At 35.5% G+C, this 27,262-nt stretch overlaps 4 protein-coding genes across 14 annotated transcripts in view; 2 read left to right on the top strand and 2 right to left on the bottom strand.

The window, feature by feature from the left end:
* The window catches only part of Eip74EF (Ecdysone-induced protein 74EF), a 136,775-nt gene extending 128,361 nt beyond the window's left edge, over positions 1–8,414 (top strand). For all 5 annotated transcript variants that reach the window (XM_008202580.3, XM_064356503.1, XM_008202581.3 and 2 more), the window contains one exon: positions 6,060–8,414. In XM_008202580.3, coding sequence (XP_008200802.1) covers positions 6,060–6,637 — 578 coding nt within the window. In that variant the 3' untranslated portion in view covers positions 6,638–8,414. The remainder of the gene's footprint in view (positions 1–6,059) is intronic.
* A 992-nt stretch (positions 8,415–9,406) lies between these two features.
* Vha100-1 (Vacuolar H[+] ATPase 100kD subunit 1) lies at positions 9,407–18,549 on the bottom strand. 6 transcript variants are annotated; one of them, XM_008202587.3, is made up of 14 exons: positions 18,292–18,549; positions 18,016–18,192; positions 17,836–17,964; positions 13,654–13,751; positions 12,961–13,002; positions 12,487–12,613; positions 12,262–12,438; positions 11,706–12,209; positions 11,310–11,659; positions 11,133–11,260; positions 10,507–10,736; positions 10,235–10,460; positions 9,821–9,992; positions 9,407–9,772 (listed from the first exon to the last, which is right to left on the bottom strand). In XM_008202587.3, the coding sequence occupies exons 1-14, from the start codon at positions 18,406–18,408 to the stop codon at positions 9,670–9,672; spliced, it is 2,580 nt and encodes an 859-aa protein (XP_008200809.2). In that variant the 5' UTR covers positions 18,409–18,549; the 3' UTR covers positions 9,407–9,669. The 6 variants fall into 6 exon arrangements, with proteins under 6 accessions (XP_008200809.2, XP_015838717.2, XP_008200805.2 ...); XM_015983231.2 differs by having other exon boundaries at positions 10,235–10,445; XM_008202583.3 differs by lacking the exons at positions 12,961–13,002; positions 13,654–13,751 and adding an exon at positions 14,532–14,641.
* Positions 18,550–21,444: 2,895 nt separating this feature from the next.
* On the top strand, positions 21,445–25,285 carry LOC103315014 (hypothetical protein). 2 transcript variants are annotated; one of them, XM_008202590.3, is made up of 6 exons: positions 21,445–21,903; positions 21,956–22,213; positions 22,263–22,507; positions 22,558–23,878; positions 23,934–24,055; positions 24,107–25,285. In XM_008202590.3, the coding sequence occupies exons 2-6, from the start codon at positions 21,997–21,999 to the stop codon at positions 25,220–25,222; spliced, it is 3,021 nt and encodes a 1,006-aa protein (XP_008200812.2). In that variant the 5' UTR covers positions 21,445–21,903; positions 21,956–21,996; the 3' UTR covers positions 25,223–25,285. The 2 variants fall into 2 exon arrangements, with proteins under 2 accessions (XP_008200812.2, XP_008200810.2); XM_008202588.3 differs by having other exon boundaries at positions 21,445–22,213.
* A 103-nt stretch (positions 25,286–25,388) lies between these two features.
* Positions 25,389–27,262, bottom strand: part of Cow (Carrier of Wingless) — a 36,784-nt gene continuing 34,910 nt past the window's right edge. The window contains exons 9-10 of the mRNA XM_961871.5: positions 26,566–26,703; positions 25,389–26,519 (exon numbers count right to left, since the gene is read on the bottom strand). Of these exons, the coding sequence (XP_966964.2) occupies positions 26,392–26,519; positions 26,566–26,703 (266 nt within the window). The 3' untranslated portion in view covers positions 25,389–26,391. The remainder of the gene's footprint in view (positions 26,520–26,565; positions 26,704–27,262) is intronic.

Genomic DNA, 27,262 nt, shown 5'->3' with positions numbered 1-27,262 from the left:
GTCTTAATTACGAAAGTATGTTTCAATATTGGTGGTTACCCACACCTCAACGAAATAAAAATCTCGTCGACTAATTAATAAAGAGCGAATCAATGACATTTTAATGTCGCTTTTCAATAATGAGAGCGCGCGGGGTGCGGAAAATAATTGCGCCTCTGCGCAATGCAATCAGCGATTTCCGGTCGCCGAGTTACGAAAACAAAACGAAGAATCTGAAGAACAAGATAGCGAGGTATGGCAAGTGCAGCTCACTTCAGTGGTGAAGGCCACGGCTACGTGCGCCCCGGGCGCATGTGCACTGACTATAATTATATCATTGCAAGTGCAACGGGTCGGGGCGCAGTCTGGGGGGGCAAGGGGACCCTCACGGGGTGACCGCCCGACTCAAGGTCCGACGGAACCGCTCGGAAGACCACACTTTTTCAGGGCTCGGAAGCACTTTTTATATTTATTTTCCTTCTTTATTTATTAATTATGAATCTATACAATCCCTGCTATTGCAGGATTGGTTTCCAGCTTTTTTAAAATCTGTTTCCGTTCATTATTATAAAAGTTGCAACAATATCAAATTAGAATTAACACAAGAACATATTCATACAATTTTATGGAATTTGCCTGGTTTCTGCTGCCGCAGGTTTGGCTCCGGACTTTTTTTCACTACATTTAGGGCGAAATTAGCGAATTCCTTCCTGAAAAACAGTTTTTCAGGACTCGCTAACGCTCATCTCCTATTGTCAAACCGCCTAATTTCTGCTGTGCCAGGATTAGCCCCAGCCTTTTTGTATTTTAAATGATTATTATAAATATAAAACAACTCGATAAACTATATGGGCATGGGATCATAGGAACATCTAGTTATATAAATTTGTTCAATTCCTGCTACCGCAGGATTAGTCCCAGACTTAATTGTAATTTTCTGTTCATTAGATATTATAAACGTTACATACAATCATCGGAAGGTGAGAATAATAGGAACATAGAAGTTTTAGCAGTTTGCCCAATTCCTGTTGTCGCAGGATTTTTTGATCTATTTCTGTTCATTATTACAAAATTATTCAAAAGAAGCATCCAGTTCTAGAATTTATCCATTTCCTGGTATCGCAGGATTGGTTCCAAGTTTTTTGTCTTTTCTGTTCATTATTATGAAAGCTACAACAATAGCAAATTCAGAATAAATATCGGTTCGTCCAATTTTATAAATTTGCTCAGTTCACACTATCGCAGGATTGATTTTTATCACTTTGCCCAATTAATGTTGTAGCAATATTGGCTTCGGCTTTTTTTTTAATTTATTTCTGTTCATTATCATAAAAACTATTCAGAATAAACCTAGCTGAATCCCAATCTATGACTCTGTACTATTTCTGCTATCGCAAGATTGGTTTTGGGTTTTTTTTTCTGCATCTGAGAAAAGATTACTGAATTACCTTTCTGGGGCTCGGAAACACTTTAATAAATTTTTTAAACTCCTGCTGTTGCATTTCCTCCTGTCTCAGGCATTTTTATTTGTATAGTTTTTTTTTCATTATTGTAGAAACTATTCAAAAAAAACATTGGCGTATTCAGTTCGATGATATTGTAATTTCCTGCTGTCGCAGGAGTAGCTCCGGGATATTTGCCCTGCTTCTAGAAAATATTGAATTACTTGAAACTCACAACTTCTATCATTCTGGTCAATTTCTGCTGCCATAGGATTCGCTCCTGCATTTTTTAAATCTATTTTTGTTCATTATTTTAAAGTCTAAGCATTTTCTTTTTGAGGCGTTTTTCCTCCAGGAGTTTTACCACACGTGCACGGCTTCCGCCTGCCATAAAAATTGCAGGGTTATGAACTAGTTGATGCTAAATTGGTAAGCAATTGCGGCGTTGTTTATTGGAGTTCATTTCCTACTCTCAAATCGATTAAATGCTTCTGACGTTATCGCTCATGTTTTCTTGTGGAGAAAACCAAGAGGAAGTTGGTCGAAAACATGGAAAGGCCTGAATCACACAAAATGCTTGTTAGAGGGCTTCTTGTAGGAAACGGGTAAATATTGAAGGAACAGTATTCAACAGTAATGGAAAGTTGAAAGTATTGAGATGAGGAAAAAATGTCTGATTTCGAGAATCTTGGTTTGAGAACTGGAATTTTTTATTTATAGATATCAGCATCTTGAGGAAGTAGTTGATCGCGATATCATAACCTCGGTAAATAAAAAACATGGATTTTTTTTATCAGATTAAAAAACCAATAAGTAAATAATTTTTTTATCGATTGATAAGATGCGATTTAATTGGAAAAGTGTATCACTGGGTTAGAGTGGGTTTGTGTTGACATTTCCAAAATTGTGTTTGTTTTTTTTTGATAAAAAATAAACTTTGATTGAACGGAAAGTGCTAGACTTCTGAGATGAATTGGATCATTGGATCAAAACACCAGTTTTCACACTAGAAACCATATCACACGTATACGTGCAATAATAGTAAAATGATTGCCTTTAATAACTCTCTAAATGAAAGTTAGTTTTCACCGCGTAAACAAGGTCTTTATGATAGAAAATGGCAGAAACCGTTTGATTTTTTCACTCTTTGAGCTACTCCGAATGATCGTATGAAGTGTTTACCCTTGCTTGGTTAATTACGGTCGTTTTACGGGTTTTTGGTATAATTTTACGATGCGGTTTTTTGCACCAGGGTACCCTCCTGTTGTCGAGATCGTTGTCCCTGTGACATTGTCGCGCGAAGTCAGGTAATCCACGTGGGACGTCTGTCTGCCGCCCTCCAATTTCGTCACTTTTGTTTTGTGTATTTAAATAAAATACTAAATAAGGGACAAAACGGGCGAAATTAGATAACTTAGACCCACATAGGGCATAGTTGAAGAACCGAAATGTGAAAACAATGGCGGAAAGGAAGCCAAGCTGTTCGTCAATTATTCTCTTGAGATTTGATAACCTAAAATGACATTTCCTGCTTAAAACAATTTCCTCTATTAAGTCAAGTTGAAGTTCTAGTTTAAACCATCTTCACAAATCAATACCGAATTGATAAAGCTGTTGTTGGCTGATCCCGGAGGTCGCAGGATCACAATAACTAGACTAATGACTTTGCCCTATCGTCGACTAGACCTAATTAGTTTCACATTTATTTTCTTATCGGCAATCAGCTGTAGACGGTCTAATTGCCTTTCGGGTGTCTTATTATATTAGGCGGAGCGGTGCAGTTGCATTTGGCTGCGGTTGCAATGGGTCTATTTTCGCGATACAAGGACAGCGGTTGAAGGTTAGCAGTCGTTTCCTGGTCAACGTTCTCTGCTGGGCCGACGGGTCCCCGTCCCGCCCACCCAGACGGAACCGCTCGTATACACACACACCACCACTACACAAGAATTACGCCATCACAAGCCGCTCTTACGCTTTTACAATTGTGAAAACCATTCCTGCAACGGATGCTCCAGCAGGAACGGAATTGGGCCAATGCATCGAAGTTGTAGCGTTTTCTAGCCTCTGACCAAGTTATCGGTGTTTAATTAACACATGATATTTACTACATGATAATAAGCTTGTGCAAAGTATTCGTGTGAACGACTGCAACAAGCTATAGTAATGCAAAGAAATTGAATAAAATTTCACTGTTATTTAAAGCCACAAACATCAACAAATTTCCTCTAAATCACCCTACCCTATATAACTAAGAATATAAAAAACCACGTCTGATCGCAAAATAAAATTGTATTTTATTTCCACGCGGACAATATCTTGTGTTTTCCGATAATGAAGGTGAGGCAGAATTGTTTAATCGCTTCCTAAGTGAGTACGTTAATGAGAAAATGATGTAAGCGAACATGCGTACATTTTTTGTTGTTACAAAATTATTTCTCGAAAGTGTTCATTATTCGTGATTGGACTTCCGTCAACAACAATCAAAACAACATGTAACGTCAGAACGAAATTATTTCGGTGAGGTTCGCCAATAATGTGTTTGTTGCTTTTGTTTGTGGTTCTATCTTAGAACATGCCCGAAATTATGTGCCAGATAATTTTTTTCGTTTAATATCTGATAAAAATTATGCCACTCATTTTCTTGTTATGGATGGCCTGATAAAAAATGGAAAAGTGTTTATTCTGCGATATAAAACAAACAAGAAATGATAAGTATGGCACACACTTCGTCAAACATTTAATTTTCCAAATTATAATAATGTGGGTTTTGTGAACAAACAATAGATCTTTTAAATAGCGAGACATAATACCCGTCAGCTACCTGTTTGTGATTTTAAATTGGCTTCCGGGGTAGGAAATTCTACCTCTCATCTGTGCACCCCTACGGATTATTGTTACCTGTATGCCCATTTACAACCCTATATTTAAGAACGCCCTCACTGACCCACTTTCAAGCACAAAGAATTAGACCATTCAACGAAGGAAGGCGATTCCCACACCCATTTGTTTTTGTGAATTTTTGAGTAGTGTGGAAATGACTCGTCACTTCTATTAATACAATTAGGTTAAAACAGGTGTTACGTCAAAATTCAGAAATGTAAAAACCAAAAACGAACTGCTTGTAGGTGTAGGTTACAGAGAACTATAGAGTAGGAGACGAGACGAGATACAAAATCGCACGATTTTCTGTACTCAAAAAAATGGTTATACCGTCTCGATGCCGAATCGTTTAAAATTAATTTAAATTCAACCACTTCACTAATTCAGGGTTGGTTTACAGAAAGCGAAATTAAGATTTTATTCAAAATTAAACTAATTCGAATTAAGTTGCCATTTAAAATGCATTGATAAATGTCAAGTTAATCGCAATTATAATTTCATTGCAATTAAAATGTTCTGTAAACCGGCTCTAATTGAATAGACTGAGAAAACCCAACTACTATAATTTTTGAATACGGTTTAAGATACAAGAATTTATGTTAAATTTTCTATAAAAAAAGTCCGAGACCATATCTCTATCTTTAACCGTTTAAGCCCCAAAGACTTTTGGTATACTTTTACATTCTTTTCGATAAAGTGTTTGCATTTGCATCTTTCTCTCTGAGTATGTATCAAATTTTTAATTTAAAACTCTTACTTTTTCATTGAAATTCTACATTAAATATTCTTCACTTCCAAAATAATATTTTTAACTATTTATTATTTATATATTTAACTATATATTTGATAATCATATTTTTTTAGTATCACTGACTTTAACAAACTTGTCTGACTGTAAAGTAAGATGTTTATTTACTTAATCTTATGTATCCTTCTATTCTACAAAGTTAAAGCATTCAAAGTAAATCTTTACCCATCTGCTTGTGGGAAAGTGAATTTTTTTAAAATTGTCTTTTATGTGCTCAATCACCTTTGATAAAATTAGCAAGTAGTACATTAATTTCTCTTTGCTCATTAGAACAAAGTTTGGCTATTAGAGACTAAAGGAAATCTTAATTTTTGTCAAAAGGTTATTTTATTAAAGTTCCGATTTGATAAAAAATCAATTTTGAAAATTCTGCTTTGTTTTTGTATTTCTTTTAAAATATATTTAGGATAAATTATTACGATTACAAAAGTACGAGTACGAGTGCAAAAAATTATAAGCAATTTAACTGGTGTTTTTTTCGCTAATTTCATAAATAATTATCGGAAATGAATTTGCCTATTTTTGTATAAAATTCAGAATCAGACTTTTTGATCGAAAAATTAGGGGATTTACCTCGCTAATGTACAATCAGGTGTATAAAATGTCAAAAATGTTATTTATTTAATTTTAAAAATCGCTTTTTTATGTGGGCTATGGATGTCGGACCCGGTATACCACAGTTAAAAGAATGCGTACTTTATATATATAAAAATTTTTTGAATAGGGTGTCTAGAGTCTTTCATAATTGCAAAGATTAAATACAAAATGCACATTATGTCATTATGTAGGGGAATATTTGGAAAAAATACAAAAAAACTAAATGCAAGTGTAATTGGTACCTACACTAAACAAGTGATAGTTTTGCGAATCCAATCACTGGATAACTCATTTAATCGATAAATGGCTCTGTAGCGGAGATTTTCCGTTTAATTTTGAATTTATTGTTGCAGTACCGGATTCGTACAACAGCTACCTTCTCCAGCAGCACCACCACGTCCAGCAGAACCAGCACATGCACCACCACAACAGCACCGCCTCCCCTTTTACGACGCCCTCTCCCCCGTCTCCGCCCATGAGGCACGCCATCCCCACCTCGGTGATCCAGGCGGCCACTTCGAGCGTGTACGATGACGCGTACATGCTCGGTTTTTCCCCTCGAAAACTGAAGAAAGTCAAGAAGCAAAAAATCGGCGAACCCGGTTCCGTCAAAAGGAAAAGTCGGGAGGGTTCGACGACGTATCTGTGGGAATTCTTGCTCAAACTCCTGCAGGACAGGGAGTACTGCCCGCGGTATATCAAGTGGACGAACAGGGAGAAGGGCGTCTTCAAGCTGGTGGACTCCAAGGCGGTGTCCAGGCTCTGGGGCATGCACAAGAACAAGCCCGATATGAATTACGAGACGATGGGGCGGGCTCTGAGGTACTACTACCAGAGGGGCATTTTGGCGAAGGTGGACGGTCAAAGGCTGGTTTATCAGTTCGTTGAAGTTCCGAAGGATATAATCGAAATCGATTGCACGGGCGCGTGATTGCCTTTTAATTAGACTTCTTCCAGTGGTGTGGACCACTGTCTCGAGAGTACAACATACTTAAAACACGAAATGAATTTATTTATTAGAAATTATACGTAGGAACTCTGGTGTAAATAAAGACAATATTGGAAGAGTTGGTTGAATTCATACAACGAATTTTCGCACTTTGCACATTTCGCTCCGAGATCTCAATGTAAAGTGTAACACGAATCCACTGTCATATCTTCGTCATGGACCTGATAAGTCAATCAAGAATAAGTGTCTTGTCACCTTAACTGGACTGCTAGGAAGGTTGTGATGTGAATTATGTTATCCAGGTTGTGGTTACTTTAATAATTAAACCTGCAAGAGATTGTAATTTTTGCACTATTTCATACCCGTTGCTTCCCGAGCAATAATAAAATTCCGACAAAAATTTGGTTTTTGGCAAACACAAGGTGCTTCGCGTGTTAAATTGTACAGTGATAATTTGTTATTTTGTTGATTGAAAAGATTTAACTCGATTGCAATGTAAATAAAAGTTTATAAAAGCCGTATGGATGTTGTTGCTTGTATGAAATAGTGATAGTAATTGTTATACTAGATTTTTATAAAGTAAGAGATATTTAGATATTGTACATTACTTAACAACGGTACGAAGATTTAATATGAAATGTGATAGAGAGGATAAAGTATTTTGGAGACGTTTTATAAATTTTGTTACCTAGTTTAGCGGTGCTCTTACAAGGCGATGAGACTGTGCGGTGCCTGAAGATTGACAAAACGCGTTGAATTGTCAATATTTTAGCTCTCTTGAGTGTTCGGCAGAAGAATAAACTACTAAAAGCTTTGATCTCAGATGTACACGCAGGAAAACAGTTTGATTGAAAAACGCAGAAAATTGTAAATAACACTGTTTTTGTACTTATGATTGGGTTCCGTTTCTAATCCGTGTTTCCTTTACGTTTATTTTCTAAGTGTACATTCTGTATAGTATTTATTTAATAACGTCAAGAACTCACAATACTAAGTTGTAAATTTTCGTTGTAACGTTCTGTGATTGTATATTTAGTTCCCTTTGTAAAATTTTCGAAATTTTCATTGTAGTGAATGTTATTAACGTTGTACCTAAGGTCAAATGTGTCTTGAAATTTTACCCAACTCAGTGCGCAAATCAGGACGAAATTACAATTATATTATTATTAAAAACTAACCCAGGTCTCAATCTCAGTGAAGTAACTATACATATGTGTAGAATTATTAACTAAATGTACGCACAACAAACAAAATAGTAACAACATTCGAATTGTACGTCCAAAACATGTGATAATTGTCGAAAATGCATGCTTGATCACCTTAGCATAGATATATTTGTTATACATGTTCAGTGGTCTTTTAAAACATTTTGTTTGTTGCTGTTGGTCCGTTCGGTTTCACCTTCATGTATACACATATTGTTTGTACTCAATAAAAAAGATTTGAACTAAACTAACATTTGTTGTAAAACAGTTATTAATGTTAAAAAGAGTAAATATAAAAATTGCAACTAAATAAAAAAAGATTGGTGATATTGTCAAATGTAGGATAATAATGTTGACACGCAAGTTGTATATATTATATTGTATAATTTTTATTATATTACAAAATACCTACCTAAGTATCTACTGAATTTTAATGATTTCAAATACAATATTGTATAGTTTTATTTAGCATAAGACAAGGTACTTTTATTATATAGTTTATTGTAATATTTTGTCTTTACAAAAATATGACATGAATAAAATTATTTGTGTTATGACTTCTTTCATTGCTTATGATCGACCCTACAGAAGCGTTTTATAAGTCTTAAATAACAAAATGAAAAAAGTTTAAGAACTCTGCTTAATAGGTATTAGTTAGATAAAAAGAAGAGAATTGAAATTGTGAAGAAAAAGCTGAGTCTGCTAAAAGCTAAAAGTAAAGTATCTTTTACTGTATCACAAAAACTAGTAAATCAACGTTTGCTACTATATACATCTTTCTCTATACATCCTATAATTCTTTCAAAATTTTTATGTGATTTCTTATAGTTATTAATTTAATTAGGAAGATTAGGAATTAAAAGAAAATTGTCAACTTCTATCGAATAATTTAAATGTCAACATCAGAGGGCGCCTGCTCCCGGAATAGCCTCTCTCTTATTCTTTGCAGATAGCTATCGTGTGTACTTACCTTCGACCATACTTACCGTGTTATGTTGTGTGGAATACACCCAAAATATCATGACAGTAAACAATAAATTAAAAAAAAATTAAACACTGATTTACGCTACTACTACCTAGATGGCAGGCTTATTGTGCAAGTTAATTCTTTAACTTTCTACCAAAAAAAAATTGGCTCCAGCATACACTCCACACTCACAAGACAAGGTGTATTCAAATAAAGAAATTGAAAGTACAACAAAATTGTTACAAATAGATCATCCGTCTAAAAAAAGATCCCCAAAGAAACAGAGTTATTTTATTTTAATTTTTAAAAAGCATTGAAAACATCAAATGAAATTGTTGGTAACGTTAACGTATGGCATCTTTTTCGTAATAATTTCTATACGACTGCATAGAAATATAGAAGTACTTTAAAACCGTAGTAAAAAGCTAGTCAAAATTAGATAAGATGATAATGGTGCCGCCAAACACGAAAATTAAAAATAATATCTTATATTTCCATCTTTATCCACTTAAATGATTTTGGAATAAACTTGTTCCGCTGATCTCTCAAGGGGAAGGTTTTCAAAAATTATTAAAACACTTTTGAGATGACAACATTTATTTCTATCTATTGACATACACTCATAATGCTACAACAAGTTTTACTGCAATTAACTATATCATGCACGAGACTATTATCTAAAACCAACTAGTCTTTTTATTAATTTCGGTTACAACACTGATAACAGATCACAAAAAAGCGGTTCGATTTAAGTACGGCATTAAATGAAAATGACTGTAGAAAAAAAAAAGAAATATATTTAGATAACTTATTGTATTTTAAATTAAATAAATAAAATAGACTTATTCTTCAGGAGTTTGAGACGCCGAATCCAGAAGATTTTCAAACGAAAAGGGCAAAAAGGCGTAGCCTTGTCCCGAGTAAAACTTACTCTGAAACTCCACCCTGGAAAAAAATATTACACACAAACCTCACTATTTTCTACGAAATTACCAATGCAGACGCAAAGTGTGCAAGAACGCCGACAACCCTTCCATCAAGACAAGAATCGAAACCGTCAAACAAGCCCAAAACGCGAAGATGATATAAAGGATAACGCCGCCTTCCCATCCGTCGAAAACCAATCCCTTATTCAAAACCATGTTCCACAAAACCTCCGACAATTCTGAAAGAAACAATTTTCCAACACCAAATTCCGCCTTAGACCAAAAAGTCCCCTTTATTTTTTTGGGGTTTTAATTTGTTTTAAGGGTTTTTGAGAATGCTGATGAAAATAGTAATTTTTGTACTCATAGGTTTAAGATAGCTACTTCCTAAATAGTAAACATTGCTACTTCTGAAGATCTTTCCAATAAAAATGAAACGGTTTTTGGTCTAAAGGAGGGAAAATGATAAAACAACACTCACGAGCATGAGCCAGAGACAAAGCCCACAGACGCAAATAAGACGCCGTGTGCGAGACCGAACCCAAGACATATTCAATCGTGTGAATCCCCTGATGGATGAACATTTCCCCCAGGTCCTCCTCATCGTGACCTCCCCCATGGGGGGCGACAGGCTGAGCTGTGTTATTATGCATTGGTTGCTCAGCATCGCCATTACCTGTAGCCTGTTGCATCTGTTGGTGGGAAACCTGAATTGTGCTTAATTACATTGCTAATCCTTTGCAATTTATTTACCAAATAGTTCATTTTGCGACGGTTGCGCATGATGTAAACAGGTTTTGCGAGGAGCATCCAAGGGACGCAAATTACAGCGCAAACGAAAAGGAGTTTTTGGATGGGGATTTGACCAGCGTACATGGTCGCGTCGCATTCTGGGTCAACGATAGTCTCTTTGTTGAGGACCATGTTGATGAAGGTGATGAGGATTGAGGGAGCGCAGCGGGGGCTGTACTTAATATAAGATCCTGCAAGCCACGTTTCGAGTGTCATTTATGTGAAAAATTATTATTGTGGGGCTGTCCGCAACCGAGTTCTTGTTTTTTTTACAGACATTTTGGGATCCAAAAAAACGGTGACTTCAAAAAATATGACGTTACAAGAAAACTGTATTTTTCTCAGTTCTCTTTGGTAAATTAAAGCTTGTGTATAAACGTGAAAGTCTAGAAGATTTTAGCTTTATCCAGAAACAAGATACGACGATGTAAACAAAATATTTAACCATTTTTTTCTCCAGCTATTTTTGTAAAAATAGAAAACTAACCAAACTTTCTAAAAAATTTCTATAACCTTACCGAATGCCTATTCACTCCCGGACAGCCCTAGTCACTTTACTGTCTTTGAAAAATACAATAAATACTTACTGACATTAGTTGGGTAGTACATGAACCATTTGATGAACATCAAAAGCACCATGTAAAAGAACAAGAAAACTAAAAATATGACTTGTGGGATGAACTCGCAGAATATGCTTAGTTTGTTTTTAAAATACCTGTAAAACAAATTTGTAATACAATTCCCTGGCTTACCGTCCCACTTACGTAAAATTAAAAAGACTCATTGAAACACCAAACAACATGTGTATGATCCCTAAGATAATAGAAATTTTCATTTTGAACGAATTTTGAAAAATAATTTTATTTTTAGCAAGTTGCCAAACTGGATCTAGCCCAATGGGATAGGGGTGATGAAGATAGTCTCCTTCGGCGGGATCCAACATAACATCGTCCACTTTTAAAACGTAATCTGCAGTTAAATTATTAACCACCCAATTTGACCCGAATATATTCAAAGATTTCGAAAACACATCATTATAGATAAAACCGGTGTACATGGAGAAGAGACCCATCAAGAGTACAATGTAACGTCCGCCGAAGAAAATGTTCCAAATCTGAAACACCAACCTGTAAAACTGTGTTATAATTTTTAAACATTACTTCATTGTCGGATTTTTTCGCCGCTAGAGGCTTCTCTTTCAGCACCATCCAGGCGCCGAAAATCGCCATCAACAACCCGTGCCCCAAGTCCCCAAACATCACGGCAAACAAAAAGGGAAAAGTGATGATAGTGTAAGGTGCAGGGTTCATTTCCCGATAGGACGCAATCCCGTAAGCGTCAATCAACGTTTGGAACCCTGTTGTAAACTTATTAGTGTGATTGTAAGTTGGAGGATCCTCCATAGTCTCCATCCGATTTAAAATCGGAGGCACCGAACTGCCACTCCTTTCGGTGCCTCTCCGTAAAGCTAACTGAATGTTTTCAAAATCGAGCACTGGGACCCAACACTCAGCGATCAAACATTTTTGAGTGACGTCCAAATTGAACAAGTTAAGAGTGTGATAAATCGCCTTGATTTTGCGCACTTTGACAAACCAGTTTTTTATGTTTTTTGCGGCCGCTACGAGCACGCGATGTCGGTGGTCTTGAGTTTGCCCCAAGACCTGGAAAAGCAAAATTAGGGAAAAATTTTCAATTTTTCCAGCGTTTTATTACAGTGTTGAGGTCCTCGATGCGTGTCATGACCCCCATTGCCATTTCACGGCGATCGCCAGGCGCTTCAGGACATGGATATAACGTAGCGCGAAAACCTTCACAGATTTTTTTCACGCGCGTTTTTAATTGATCGCCTTGGAAAAAGATTATAAACACGGATTTATACACTTGATCGCCCTTAAAAACCCCACATTTTACTACCGCCACATTCAGCAAAAGACTTACCGTTGAGGGATCTTCAAGAGGTGTTTCGATTTCAGCTTGTCGCAAAAAAACATTACCGCGACAAGCCCTCCACAGCATTCGTTCGAACGCCGGAATACGCTCTCGAAGAATAACCCCAGCGACAAAACTACACCGAGAAAAACAAAATCAGTCCTTGGAACTTCATATCAAACGACAATGAAAGCTCCTTAGACACAGCAAAACAAAACTGCATATTTTGGTTTAACACAGTTTTGTTAAAAATTGTGTTGTTCTTACCAGCACATGATGTATTTTTTTCAATTAGGTTTTTTCCCCAAAAATTAGCCAATTATGGACAACACTAACGTTAGGCGAAAATTAAAAAGCACAAAACAACATCGGTGCTTCAGACTAACACTAACTACAGGAAGCACAACGAAACTCAAAATTTAATCACGAGAAAATTAAATTTTGGGTCATGTATTACGGAGGACAGGAAACAGAAGTACTGACCATGGGAAGAACTCCTCTGATTCAAATTGTTTTTCCGGAAAACTGTTCAATAAAACTGTATCAGAGATTTTAATTGAACAAACAGAGACAAGGGAGATGTTTGAATTAATGGTTTAGTCACAATTCCGAATTACTTACCATCACGCTCTTAAATGCTGTGCTACATAAAAATTATTGTACAATACGTTAAACGTGAGTAATTTCAATGCAGTCTACAGACCAGGTAAATAAAAAGTATGAAACCAAATGTTTTTTGCTTAAAGTATTCACTTTTTAAAAAGTGCATAATCGATAAATGGTAAAAGTAATTTAATAATTTTAAAGTACGAACGAGTAATAGTGGTAGAGTGCCTTTAACAGTTATTCTGGTGGAAATTATACAGATCCAAACCTGTATCTTTATCAAAATTGTGCCCAAAAACAGGCAATTATACTTCAATGGACAATGAGTTGAAAAAGTTGGTGACGCAATTTCAATTTCATTATTTTATTCTACAAATATTTGTAGCACATTTCTTTCATCAATTATTGTTCTGTGGAGGCTGCAGAAAACGCTTGATTCCGCGCTTTTTATTGACCTTGCAGAGTGTGAAACTACTGCTGGAATGGGAAGGAATTCGGGTTGTGAATGTACAAGTCTATAGTGTTGTCTAAATGGAGAATGATTTCGTATAATGTGGAGGTGATACGTACCCCAACTGCACGGGGCCTAGGGTGCTTTGTCGGGCTATAGAGTCGTCACTAATGAGGGCCCTGGTCATAGACTCAGTGGGGTTTGCACCCCCCTCGTGCTGCTCAACAACACAACACATTAGCAAACCCATCGCGCCGCCACAAATGATGTACCATGACCGTGTTTACGTCCAGAACATCCCAAAAATTTTCAAAAAAAAAAAAAAAACACGCCAAAGCAACCTTCATAGTCATGAGGCGGAACAAGGCAAGATAATCAGAAAAAAGCTTGAAGGCTGAATTAAGTCAAAGACAGTAAACACAGTCACGTTATACAAAAATAAAATGATTTCAAATAATATCAATACATTTAAGCCGAAACAAAGCCAAATACCCTTAAATTAACACCTAGCATGAACAACAAAATTTTTAACATTTATAATAGAAGAAAAACAAGCTGTGCGGATGAATTGTGAGAAAGCTAAATGCGATCAAAACACCACCATGCCAAAAATCGATCCACTCAAACACAAGTCGTGGTTAGGCGAACTGTGAACCAAGGAAAAATACGACCAGTCCGTATTATTCAAAAAATGAATCAAGGATCAGTTAGTAAATGTGGATGTTAGTGATTTCTATAATTGATTTAGAGGCCTTTCTCGTGTCGTAAGACAGGCCCGGATTAATAATTATACGACACAGAGGAAAGCTTGCCTTAGTGTGGTCCGGAAGTTGACAGTAGTTTCTGCCATGAGGAAAAAGTGCTGTAAGAACAACCACATTTTTTCTTGCCATACATTTTATCAAAAACAAACAAAAGTCCTGCTGTGGCTAACAATCGAAAAATAATTCATACAACGGGACTTTTATTTGGTAATTTATTATAAAAGTGAAGTTACCCCAGCTTAAGAGCTTGACCTCCAGCACGGAGGCCCTCTTCGCCTAGAAGGGTGACTTGTTCCTCCTCGCGAGACGGATCGGCCATCTGAGCAGAGGCGCCACGTTCAGCCTGGTGACACATTGCCCCTCTACTAATCACCTAACCCTATCTCTACCAATAAGACTAACCCCGGCTCCAAATGCCCCTTTGCGGACATTACAACACAATTTAAGACAAATATTACGGTTAGTTTCAAGCAGCTAAACATGTAGAAAAAAGCGAGTTTTAGTGTATTAGTTAAAACAAAATTAAATGGAATGTTTAATCCAAAATACAACGTCGGTGGTTTTGATAATGACAAAGTATTTTTTCGGATGTGGTCGCAATATATTTTAATCTCAAAAAACGCACATCAATCCTAAATTATCACTTTATGACAGTTTGGGCAAATATGCAAGAATTAAGTGATTAAAACATAAATCAAACAGAAACAGTAATCCCGAGATCTTATGTTGTTAACACTCAAATGAAATATTACCGCTTTTTTTCCTGTATTTATTTTAGCCGTGCAAAGACTACAAAATAATATTCGGCGAACATAAAAGGTCGCATAGTTTTGTACATTTATATAGTTACTGGTTTCTCGACTATCTAAAAAAATTGTAAAAATGTAAAAAGCGGTTTTAATATTCATTCTTTTTATTTTTCAAGTTATACAATTTTTTAAAGCTACCCTACTACGCCGATTTTTTGATTGAAGATTGTACTTTAAAAATGTCAATAGTATCTTGTTTTTTAGATAAAACATTAGAGTTTAAGTACATTATTAAAATAGTTTAAACAATAACGCTTATTGATTAGTAATCAACATTAAGTATTAATTTTATTATTCAGTCTTGTTAAGAGTTCCCCTCCCTTTACGCTACCCCGACAACGGGGTGGGGGTGCCCATGAGGGTACCGTCGGTACTTTGTAAATATTGTAAATAGAGATTGAATATAGCTTCGTAAGAGTAAACAGCTTCTTTGTGAAATCCACCTAAACTCAGTTTCCTGGTCCTTCGATATACAAGTCTTGTTTAGAGAAATTATAAAAAGTTATTAGATTATGATGTACAGTAACAAATACTTTTAGTAGGCTCAATTGTCTTACCTTCCGTTCTCAGTTTAGTAGAAATATTAATCAATAACCACACAATCTTTTATTTAAACAAATAGATGGTACCCGAAATATCTTCATAGTATTAGATAAATAAATTGAGATCTGAACGGAAAACCCCAACACTCTATTTATTAGTCTCTATTAATAATATATTTTTTATCTAGGTTGAAAATAAAATTTCCAAATAACGAGAAAACCAATTCAATTTCTATCGATTTCTCGGCAGTTTTTTCTCGTTCTAACAAGGAGAAAAATTTCAGAAAAATTTTCGCGTCGAAAAGTCTCGACCAGAATCCCTAAATGTGCTTTCTCTCGACCTTCACTGATAAATTACAAAAATTGTAAAAATAAGTGAGGCAAATAATATGTAAATACATTTTTCAGAAATAAAAATATAATTGAACTTCGAACGCAAGATCTTGATAACGTAAAAAAGTGGGTAAATAATTCAAGATCAGATCGCATCGGTCGAATATAAATGACACGCATAAATAGTAGTCTCAATTATCTTTTTATGTCTTGACACAGTTTCCGAGTCTATAAAAATCATATTTTTGTGGTAAATTGTTGCGTTTTGAGGGTCATTGCAAGTGAAACCACACGATAAAATCGATACTCAACTCCCATCGACGCTGTATTCTAATAAGTAATAAATAATAATAGTGCCAAATAAAACATGCAACTTAAAAAAATTATGGAACCGTGCGGGTTAAGGTAGTGATGGATTAAGGGATTAAAATCGATGTTACGAAAGGTTTTCGAAACCATAACTAAGTCACCTAGTTTAAAAAGTGTAAAAATTCAATTAAACGGATTAATTTTAAAGAAAACGAACACAACGTTATCGATAACAACAATCCGAAGGATTATAAAATTAGAGAATGGCGTATTGTAAATGACAAGCGACGTCACAAATCATATGATCGTGCAGCTCTTACATCAGAGAAAGTTTGAATAACTGTTTGAAGAAATAATTTTTCTCCCACAGGAATTTTCTCAATGGACCGAAAATAAAACAATTCAAGGTTACGTTTCAATTGTAAAAATAAAATTCAATGGAACTGTTTTCAAGGATACGGTTAGCAATGGGGGCCTTATGTAACAAGGAACTTACTAAACTAATAGGTAAATAAAAAATAAATAATATAAAAGTGTTTAGTACGTTTAATCTACATATTTAGATGTTTTTCTCGGCAAACTGGAATCACTAATTGACAAATTACACTGAAAGATAGTTCCTCCACCGAAGCGCAAAGCGAAAAAATCTGTAGTGCCGTCGGAAATTTTCGGCAATGTGATACCAGGCTGTTTACAATTTAACTAAAACAATTACCCCCAAAATCGAGAATCCTGAGCTAGAGACAGCTGAAATGTCTTACTTTGCACAAATGTTAGTAGTTCTTATAACAGTTAAATAAAATAATAATATTCAACATAAATACATAAATAATGGTTGCGAAAAACAGGAATATTCAAATAAAATAAAATCTTATTAGTCTCAAGTTACTCAAAGACCAAACATGCATTTTTGAATGATGTGCTACAGTTAAAACTTGAGAGCCAAAACCTTGACTGCATCTTTTTCGCTTGAGAAGACAATTAAATATTTAGTTAAAAAAGGCATCACGCACACAAACGTGGGGCGAATGACGCAACGAAAAAGCAATGGACTGATAATAAACCTGTATGTTTTATTACAAGGGATTGTCTCTCTGATAACCAAATAGGTTCTAATAAATCTTCAAGAGATAATATTTATTCTATTCCGTATCTTGTATTTCAATTGCGTTGGCTGCGATAAGGGTAAAAATGCAATAATCAATTAGGAAACCAGTGATTCATTAAATTCTAGCGCTGTTACTAATTAAAAATACAGTCAATAGTCAAAGCACCCAAGGCGACAAAAACCTGGGGAATACCATCCAAGTTCCGGCTGAATTGAATTCGTGATACTATTAGTTTTAAGTGCAGCATAAAAACATTCAATCAAATGAAACCCAATCATTTTCATAACACTGGCGACATTCAAAATGAATATCACAGTATGAAAGGTAAATAAAATTCCTTAGCCAGCTTGTTTCGCAACAAATTGACTAATTCGCAATGTTAATAACAAATTTGAAAAAATCATGCTAGGTGAGCAGGAAAAAATTTGGACTAACCTCGTCGAAGAACACCTGCGTCTTCCTCAAAATCTGCTTGAGTTCAGTGAGTTCGAGAAAGTTTCTCTTGAGTGCTTCGGCGTTTTGGTTGACTTCCCTCAATTCATTTTCGAGTTTTTCAAACGTGGCCTAATGTAATAAGATTTGATTGTGCTGTAAAGGAGTCAATAAGTTGCAAACCTCGAGATCGATCATCTCTCTCGGCTGGGGGGCTTCCGGGTTTTCCCCCGTGTCCAGCATTGGAATCCCGTCTTTCTTGATTTCCTTTTCCAAGTAGCGGAGTTTCCTCTCCATTTCGTCGCATCGGCGGACCTCATTGACGAACTTTCTTTGAAATACGTTGACGTCAGGGTTCAGCTGGTGGCAACAATTAGGTATTTGTTTCGTGAAATAGTAACGACAGGAAGGTTGATTTGGCCGTGGACGTGGAAAACTACCGATTTATTTTTAACTTACATCTCTGAATTGTACGAGACCGAGTTCTCCCAGTTCGGAAACACAAGCATATGCGGCCTCACTTTGCAAGAAGAGCTGGCAAAGGGTCATCTCCGCACTTCGGAATAACGATGCCATTTTTGGGCTTGTTTGACCAATTTCTTTACGTGGAATTATTAGCAAAACACTATTTTCTCTAATTACATTACACTACTGTGCGCACACCTCCACCTCGATCGATAGAGCAGCTCGGAATGAAAATTTTGGCAGAAGTCAGAAGAATGTCAAATGTCTGCTGCGTTCTGTCAGAAGCGCAACCAAACAGAGAAGTACACGAACCACGAAATCTAGTACAAGGGAACGCAGTACAATTAACGCGAAAATGAGTGAAATATGCTGTAATAAGGATGAGGTAAACAGTGATTATTAGAAAATGAAAGGAATAAAAGAATTATTGGTTTGTAAAACAAAGTGAAAAACACAACACAAACATCTGATTAAAAGCAAAATTACAAAAAATCAAAATAAAAAAATGCACTTAAAGTGGGTGACAAAACCAAATATCCACAACAATGTGTTTTTTATTCCATTTCAGTTCATATTAAAATTTTGCAACAACGCATTTGCATCTTTTTGAATGAAACTGAGCACAAACTGAGAGTTTCTGGTGTGTTTTCTTTGCTCAAAGTGTGACGTTGAGTTTTAGTGTAACACAGAATTCTTTTCTCCTATAGGAACTCTCAATTTGTGCTTTATTTTCACTCCAAAAATTGAAATGCGCTGTTGCAATTCTACTATGAACTGAAATGGGATATATCTTGAATTTGCAATATTTACTGATTTATTTTAATCGGATTCTAATGCTCGAAAATTTATAGAATTTGTTTGATGTTGTACAGCAGTGTATATTTAAACACCAATATCGCTGACATTTTTAGAGTAGCTTATGCAGTTTAGAAGTTAATTTGAGGTGTGGCAAGTGGGATGGCACCATGTAAAATTTTGAAGGGTGATTTGTAATACAAAGGAATTAAGTGTTACAAACTTTCAAAGTACAATCGGTTCATTTTCATAAAAACCATTGTGGTGGAAATTGGGTACTCTTGGCAATAACTGTTATATGAGTTGTCGTGGTAACAGGTTAGTCAATACCACCATAATGGTTTTTATGAAAATGAACCGACAGTACAACAAAAAACGTTTCCCTGTAAATTTTTTTTTTTCATTTTTCAACACTCAAAATTTATAGTTTTTCTCTTGTGTAGGTAAGAAAGTTTTGACAACTGTTTGGCATTTCTCAATACGAAACGTCAGATTATTTTTCCCAAATGTAAAGCAATTTTAAACCTTGTTCCAATTGGAACAATAAAATGTTGTATTGACCTCGTTTTCTTGTAAATCGGTTTCTTTATTTCACCTCCGTGGATAAAAAACTTCGTTGTCACTCGACGATAAAAAATTCACTCGGCAATAAAGCGTCCGATTTATACTCAAACTCGGTAAATAAAATAAAACTATTTCCAGTTTGTAAATTTTTCATTATTTTCGGAATTAAACAATAAATATTTTTTTAAGAAATGATGTCAGGGATGGGCGGCAAAATTACCTAAATACGTCACTGAACACCTCACTTACTGGCAATAAATATAAAAACAACTAAATGCACTTACCTTCATGGCATCTTCTTCTACTACAGTTTGTTGCAAAACATAAAAAAATGAGTACAATACCACATATTCACAATTCTGCTTCTTCTACATTTATAGCAAGTCCCATCCACATCATCTTCTTAAAAAACGGATCTACTGAAGGAAAAAAATAATGAAATTAGAACAATGTGCCGTTAAATTAATTTAAAATATTTCATATTTCATTTTATTTTTCTAAAAAGAAAATATTGTAGACTAACCCTTTAATCCGGATTGTTTCCTACTTGTCTTTTATTGTCTTATTCTTAAGATTTTTGCTTTGTTACTCAATCTTTTTTCGAGTAACCTTCCTAAAAAAAAAACAATTGCTGAAACTTATTACGTTTTCATGAAGGTCAACACTTTCTGGAAGAAATGTTTTTTGAATCTTTACAACGAATTTAACCCATTCAGTGGTTCAATTAGTGATAGCACAATTATTAATGTCCAACAAGCTAAGCTTTTTTACAAATTCTCCGTTTTCATGAAAAAGATTCGATCTCGATACGATCCCAAAATTTGGTGAATCGTACTTGGACTCAGATCGAGCTCAATACGTTCAAGTTAAGGCGTTTTCATGAGTTGGATCCGTATTCAAATCGATTTGAATCATGAACACGTAGTAACTCATTTCTTGAATAAATAAAAAAAAATCAAACTCTGAAAGTCTGAACAGATACGAGTTACAGTACGTTTGCACGTTATCTTAAATTTTTAGAGCTTACCTACTTCAAGTTACCAAAAACTATAATGTTATAATTAATAGGTTCTTAAAGAAATATTTAGAGTAATTTTTGCAATAATATTTCACTAACAGTTCTCGTTCACTGTTATTATTCTAAAATAATCTCAAAGGTACTAAGCTCTTTCTACAGAAACTTACAGAAAAGTCAATATTTCATTTCATTTTAATTAAACAATAATTACCCGTATTTAAAAATTTAAAAGTATAATCCATAATGTTAATAATATAGAGACTAAGAGTTAAACACCGACCGCACCGTAATTGTAGAAATGAGATTATGAAACAAGTAGATATTAAGTAGATTATCAGTAGATTCAGAAAATTTTAGATTTTTGGTGATTATATTCATTTCCTAGGCGTTGGTCTAAAACGTAATTATAACGTAATGTTATAATTAATAGGTTCTTAAAGAAATATTTAGAGTAATTTTTGCAATAATATTTCACTAACAGTTCTGGTTCACTGTTATTATTCTAAAATAATCTCAAAGGTACTAAGCTCTTTCTACAGAAACTTACAGAAAAGTCAATATTTCATTTCATTTTAATTAAACAATAATTACCCGTATTTAAAAATTTAAAAGTATAATCCATAATGTTAATAATATAGAGACTAAGAGTTAAACACCGACCGCACCGTAATTGTAGAAATGAGATTATGAAACAAGTAGATATTAAGTAGATTATCAGTAGATTCAGAAAATTTTAGATTTTTGGTGATTATATTCATTTCCTAGGCGTTGGTCTAAAACGTCGTAAAATGTCTAGCTGACACATGTTTGACATCATCTGATTGATCCCAATCGAATGAGTCCACAATAATCAAAATTTTTGTAACATGTCTTAATTCTTACTGAAATTATCTGTAATCACACCCAAGAACAGCAGTTCTCATCACAGAATGGATAGATGTTTCAAATGGCCACAAGAAAGCAAATCTAAAAATTATGAAGAAGACAGAGAACTTATCTTTCGTTTACAATCAGCAAAACGCAGACTATCACCCATTGTGGACGATATTGTTGAATCAGCCGTAGATCTCATCGAAAAAGGTGATGATCATTTTGTGAACGAGTGCACACTCACACCAGACCAATATCAAGATGTAATTTGGGCTTCTCAAATGTTACGACAGATAGAATATGATAGAATGAACCACAATAACTATTACTTACCGAACACTAATTTAATAGTGAACCGTGTAAGTGTCGAAAGCGTGAAAAAAACTAGAGATAAGTCCGCCGTCGTTATAGATCAAGCTACAGTAGTGCAGCTATTGCAGCTTTACGACCAAATGGGTGTTATTATACAAAAAATGTTAAACACCAATAAAGCAACCAAAAATGTTGACGTTCAGAAATCGACCGATGAAAGTCGATCAGACTGTAGGTGTGATACCACAATGCCGGCCTCAACAACCACCACAGAGAACAACGAAGTTGATTCTTTAACTTCCGAAAAAAGTGCACTCAAACCGTGCATCAAATCGACATGCTCAGCTTTCAAGAAGAGTTAGAAACCTCAAACGCACAACTCATTACTGACAGAAAGCTTTTATAGGTTCTTCTAGCAAAGAGAACGGTGAGGACTCGGAAAGAAAAAGTGTTTCAATCAACGACGAAGTGGAGACTAAAGTTTGCGATGACCCCACCATCTATATCAAAATCCAGTGCTACACTGATTGCTCTGAAACGGCAGAAGTCGATGCTACGCCCAAAACCAGCGAAGTTAAATGCTCCAAAAGTTGCGACTCTCATTATCACATTAAACTGGACGGAGAACCAGTCACATTAAAAATGAATCAGGTGATTTAAATTGAAAACAATTTTTTATTACGATAAAATCTTTATTCCAGACCAACCATAACGAAGACCCTGTTTTTTGCATAAATGCGCGAAGCGACGACGAAAGTGATGTCAAAATTGTGATCAAACAATGTCCAGAATGTAGATCAACAATCATTGGTTCTTCCACAAAAATCGAAAACCCGCCAGAATCACACGAGTCGCTTACAATACACGGAACACCACAACTTGACGAAACAAATCTGGAATATTCATCTGATGATTCTGGCAAATCAACATCACCCTCGGAATGTCATTGCAAGGAGAAGAAAATGTGTATAGACCTCGCCAAGCTTAAAGAACTGCTCGGTTGTTCATGCGATAAACCCAAAATGGACGTGGTTATAGATTCAGACAGTGTGGAAAAATCAGAAGTCAAAGTTCGTGAACTACCACCTTTGATGAGACGTCGGGTTTGTTCCTCAATGGAATTCGATGTCACCACCGTTAAAACGAGGCTTCGAGAGAAAGAAATCGAGCACAAAAACGCCCACATCGTCTTAGAGTTGAAACAACTAGGAGTTGACCAAATTTTACGAGCTAGCAAACCGGCCAAGTGCTGTCGGAAGGCAATTCTCAACGAAAGGCAAAGAACAGCGCTTCCTTACTGTGTCAGCTTGCGATCGTTGCCACTGATGAGCAACGATGCCGAAGTCATCAAACAATCAGTTGATATGAGCGTGAAGAAAATCAAAAACGCGATCGATCTGACCCAAGCTTACAAAGACAAACTGGCGTATTATGTCAGCTTGGGGAAAGATGATTTCAAACAAAAGCAAACACCGTGGGTTGCGCCATTGTACGGTATGGATTTAAATGGCGAAGAAGACCGCTTTTACGTGTTGAAGAAAGAAGAAGCTGAGGAACAAGTTGCTACACTACTTGGAATCGTTGAAAGACTCCGTCGGAACGATTTAAGTTACACCAAAAATCGATGTTTTGTTTTGAGGAAACCAAACATGATGAGAAGGATAACGGAGTGGAATGAGTCAAAATCGTCAGTTTTGAGCAGAAGAATTAACCGGAAACGCATAAAAAGACGTATGGAATTAAAATTCAGAAATTGTAAACCAAACAGAAGGAGGCGAAGTTGGAGAAGTAATATTGATAGGTTTGGTTTTCCCCACCAATTTAATTCACTTGATGTGAATTTTCTTCAAACCACTGAAATCAGTAGATTTACTTCTTTTGCCAAATGTTCCAATAGTGGGTCAGATATCCCCTTGAATGCTTTCCCCTGTTTTAATATTTGTAATTTGGATAATAAGCAGCAAGAAGCAATAGTTGAAAAAAGTAAAGGAAGCGGTGATTGCTCCCTAAGCAAGATGTTGGGTAAGTGTTTTAGTTTTAGCATTTTGTTTAATTTTACTTTCTTCCACCTCTCTAGATTTCTCTTATCTAAATAAACCCGAAAAAAGTAAGTTCTTACCAAGCGTGTTTCGTAAGAAAAATTCAAAAAGAAAAAAATCGTTGCCTGCTTCTAACGCGCTAACCATTTTTATACCTAAAGTAAGTAATTTATATTTGAAAAAATCACAACTTGGACCATTCGCATTTTAGTCAAAAGGTGTCAAACGCAAGAAAAAAAATGTTCTAGAATACTATGTTGGTTTAGTAAAGGGAGATCTAGTCTGGAGTAACACCCTTCCACTAGTACCCCAAAACTACGACACCTATTATAACCATGCAAGTGAACGTAAGAAAGTTCCTGTGGAAGAGCCCATAGTCGCTACTCGCGTTTCGCGTGCCGAATCAAGTCGAGAACCCACAAGGTCACCTTCAAGAAGCAGCAGAAGAAGTTCTGGTTCTGCTACCAGACGCAAACGTCTCACATTGCCGGAATCAAATAACGAACCCCAAAAAACTGTCACATCATCTCCAGAACCCCAGCAAGTTAATGCTCCAGAAATGGCTCAAGTTGATGAAACACAAGAACTAAAAGACGAATCTTGGTTTCCTCACGTTGTTAGCGATACTTCCTTGCCCAACATCCAGGAAACATTTGAAAAGAAAGAAGTTGAACAGACGGAAGCGCAACCGGTGGAACCAAGAGATGATCCGCATGAAGAGGAATTTGTAGAACAGCAGGAAGAACCAGAAGAACAGCAAGAAGAACCTGAAGAACAGCAAGAAGAACCTGAAGAACAACCACCACCACCGCCACAAGCAGTAAAAAGCAAATGTTCGACAAAACAAGTGTGCATCAAACATGATTGTAAGAGTGGTTGCAAAGCAAGTAAGGCTTGTTGTTCATCAGCTTCTCAATCTTCTTCTCCTCCGCCTCCTCCTTCATCGGCTCCTCATTCTTCTTCCGTTCCTCCTTCATCGGCTCGTCATTCTTCTTCCCCTCCTGCTCCATCGGCTCGGCATTCTTCTTCCCCTCCTCCTCCTTCCCAAAAAGCCGGTCCGGGAGATATTACAATTGCTATTAAAAAGAAGCGAAAGGGAATAGTTATTGAAGGAAGAGCTCCAGCGAGTTGTAACAAGGAAGTTTGTGAAATTTACAAAAACAAAAATTTGGTACCGGACAAACCCGAGAAACAACAAAAAGCTAAAAGTTCGTCTGACAAGCCCCCGAAAGAGCAAAAGTTCAAAGTTGTAGCCAAAGATAGTGTAGAAATAATAATAAATAACAACACGATTTCTGTGACAAATAACGACAAAAGGAAAAAGTAAAAAGGCAAATATGTGTTTGTACTTACGCAATGATGTGTCATAAATAAATGGTTTTATTTCGTTTTTTCATTGCCTAATTTCAAATTCATCTTCATCATTTTACAACGTCGTCTGGTTTTTACGATTTCGCTCATTTTCGCGTGTTTAGAGAAATAATAAGCAAGTATGAGCTCTAGTTTTATTAAATATATGTTGAAAACATACAACAAAAACATGTTTGATGTACAAAGGTGCACCGTCAGTTAAACTCAAGACATGTTTTTGTACACTAGACTTTTAAAGTAATAAATAAAATGCCAAAGTTTTAAACAAGATTGGCATTAACTTCTGCAAAATGATAGTAAAAATCGGGTTGTCAGTTCGTAATAGTACCTTCATTATGTACATAGTACCATTCGTTTACATACAAAGGAATTACTCTAAATATAATTTGTCTAAGTCTATGAAAAATAATGCTTCGTAAATATATTAATCTAGAGTAGTAATTAATTAAAGTGGACATCAAAATCACATAAATAATTTCTAAATTTAACAATTATTACAATAGTAATTATCTAATACATAAATGCGTATTATGTATGGCTTCAGACGGCACAAACATGAAGCTGTGGAATATCAGATCACTATTTCTACCTAAAGATAATAGCGGAAACACAGTAAAATAACGTACACACATGCTGACCTGAACAATGATTAAGTAACGTAACTGGTGAGAGAGTATTTAAAATAAATCACTTAGTTATTTACAACAATAAACTTTAAGAAACTTAACTAAACTTAGAAATAAAAGTACTGTCACTCTTTAACCAATTGTTACACCCTTCTTCATAGTAATATTACGGAAGTCCAAATGCACCTTTAATTTAATGGCCGGTTTTCATTTTTCAGGAGGCCCACTTCGATGCACATTAATATGAAAAAGGGTGTAGTCCTTAACGAAAGCAATGGCAACTGTGGAATGTGTAAGAAAATATTAGTCTTAATATGCAACAATACAATATTGCCTACTACACTTTACCCGCGACAAGGTATCCTATATAAAAATCAAAATCATTCATTATATTATACACCGACTCTTATAGGAAGTTCTTTGTTTAACATTATAAAAAATACAAAAGCCACATAAAAAAAGTCAAAGTAAGAGGCAATAATAGTGTAGATGGCGCTAATTAGTAGTCTCCAGGATGGTCTGCGCTCCCTTCGATGTCCTGCTCAACATCGTCACCATCCTCGTCGTCACTGGCGTCTTCAGGGCTCGTCTGCTTCGCCACTCCGTTTGATTTATTTATTAGGGCCTCTGCACAAAGTTAGAATTCGAAAAAATTTTCACGTTTTTAACTTACCGCAATTAGGTTTCGCGTGGGTGCGGGTGTTGGCGAACTCCACGCCGTGTTTGTCCACGCACCAGCACATGCCGATGGCACTGTGGCACTGCGTCGGACGATAGTAACCCTGGTTGTCGCAATCGGGCACGTACACCCCTGCAAATCAAACAGACTTTGAAGTTTTCGCCCACATTTATATTAAAGCCAGTAAAGCTGATGAAACTTTCTACAAGTCGATATTTTTAGTTATTCTATTTTTTGCATAGTTTTAGAGATATGCGTTGATGAAAAGCGCACTGTTTGATTAATTGTAATTGTAACCTTAACATCGAGAATTATAATCAACTATTAGTTGTTTCAAAACTATAAAAACGCTAACATCGCATTTTACCGAATTATTTTTTCAAAGATGAACTATACTTAGAACGTCCAAAGCAGAACGCAAAATTTGAACTTGGATTTTTTAGAAATGTAATAAACAAAATGCTTTCTTTACAACTGGATGTTGTTCCTAAATTCAGTCATTACCTCACACGTCAATTTCCAACTTATTTTAAGTATTTGTAACCGAATTTAAACGGGGTAAAAAGTCGCTTTAATTTATTGTTCTATTAAAAAAATTGTAAGTTCAAATTGCAAGAACAAAATATGGTAGCTTTCTGAGAACCTTAGCAACAATATTACATAATTTAAAAAAAAATAATGTTAGTGTGAT

This window comes from Tribolium castaneum, chromosome 4 (assembly GCF_031307605.1).
Source record: "Tribolium castaneum strain GA2 chromosome 4, icTriCast1.1, whole genome shotgun sequence".
Lineage (NCBI taxonomy): Eukaryota > Metazoa > Arthropoda > Insecta > Coleoptera > Tenebrionidae > Tribolium > Tribolium castaneum.
Note: the sequence above shows the minus strand (reverse complement) of the source record. Positions and strands in the feature narration are given on the sequence as shown.

Bases quoted from the DNA above. Each gene is read 5' to 3' on its own strand.
- Vha100-1 (XM_008202587.3), bottom strand. From the start codon at position 18,408: ATGGCATCGTTATTCCGAAGTGCGGAGATGACCCTTTGCCAGCTCTTC. The intron at 13,003-13,653 runs GTACGTATCACC...TTTATTGAACAG, and splicing joins CTAGGCCCCGTGCAGTTGGG to TTTTCCGGAAAAACAATTTG. The intron at 12,614-12,960 runs GTCAGTACTTCT...TTCTCGGTGTAG, and splicing joins TCAGAGGAGTTCTTCCCATG to TTTTGTCGCTGGGGTTATTC.
- LOC103315014 (XM_008202588.3), top strand. From the start codon at position 21,604: ATGGATAGATGTTTCAAATGGCCACAAGAAAGCAAATCTAAAAATTAT. The intron at 22,508-22,557 runs GTGATTTAAATT...TCTTTATTCCAG, and splicing joins TCACATTAAAAATGAATCAG to ACCAACCATAACGAAGACCC. The intron at 24,056-24,106 runs GTAAGTAATTTA...TTCGCATTTTAG, and splicing joins TAACCATTTTTATACCTAAA to TCAAAAGGTGTCAAACGCAA.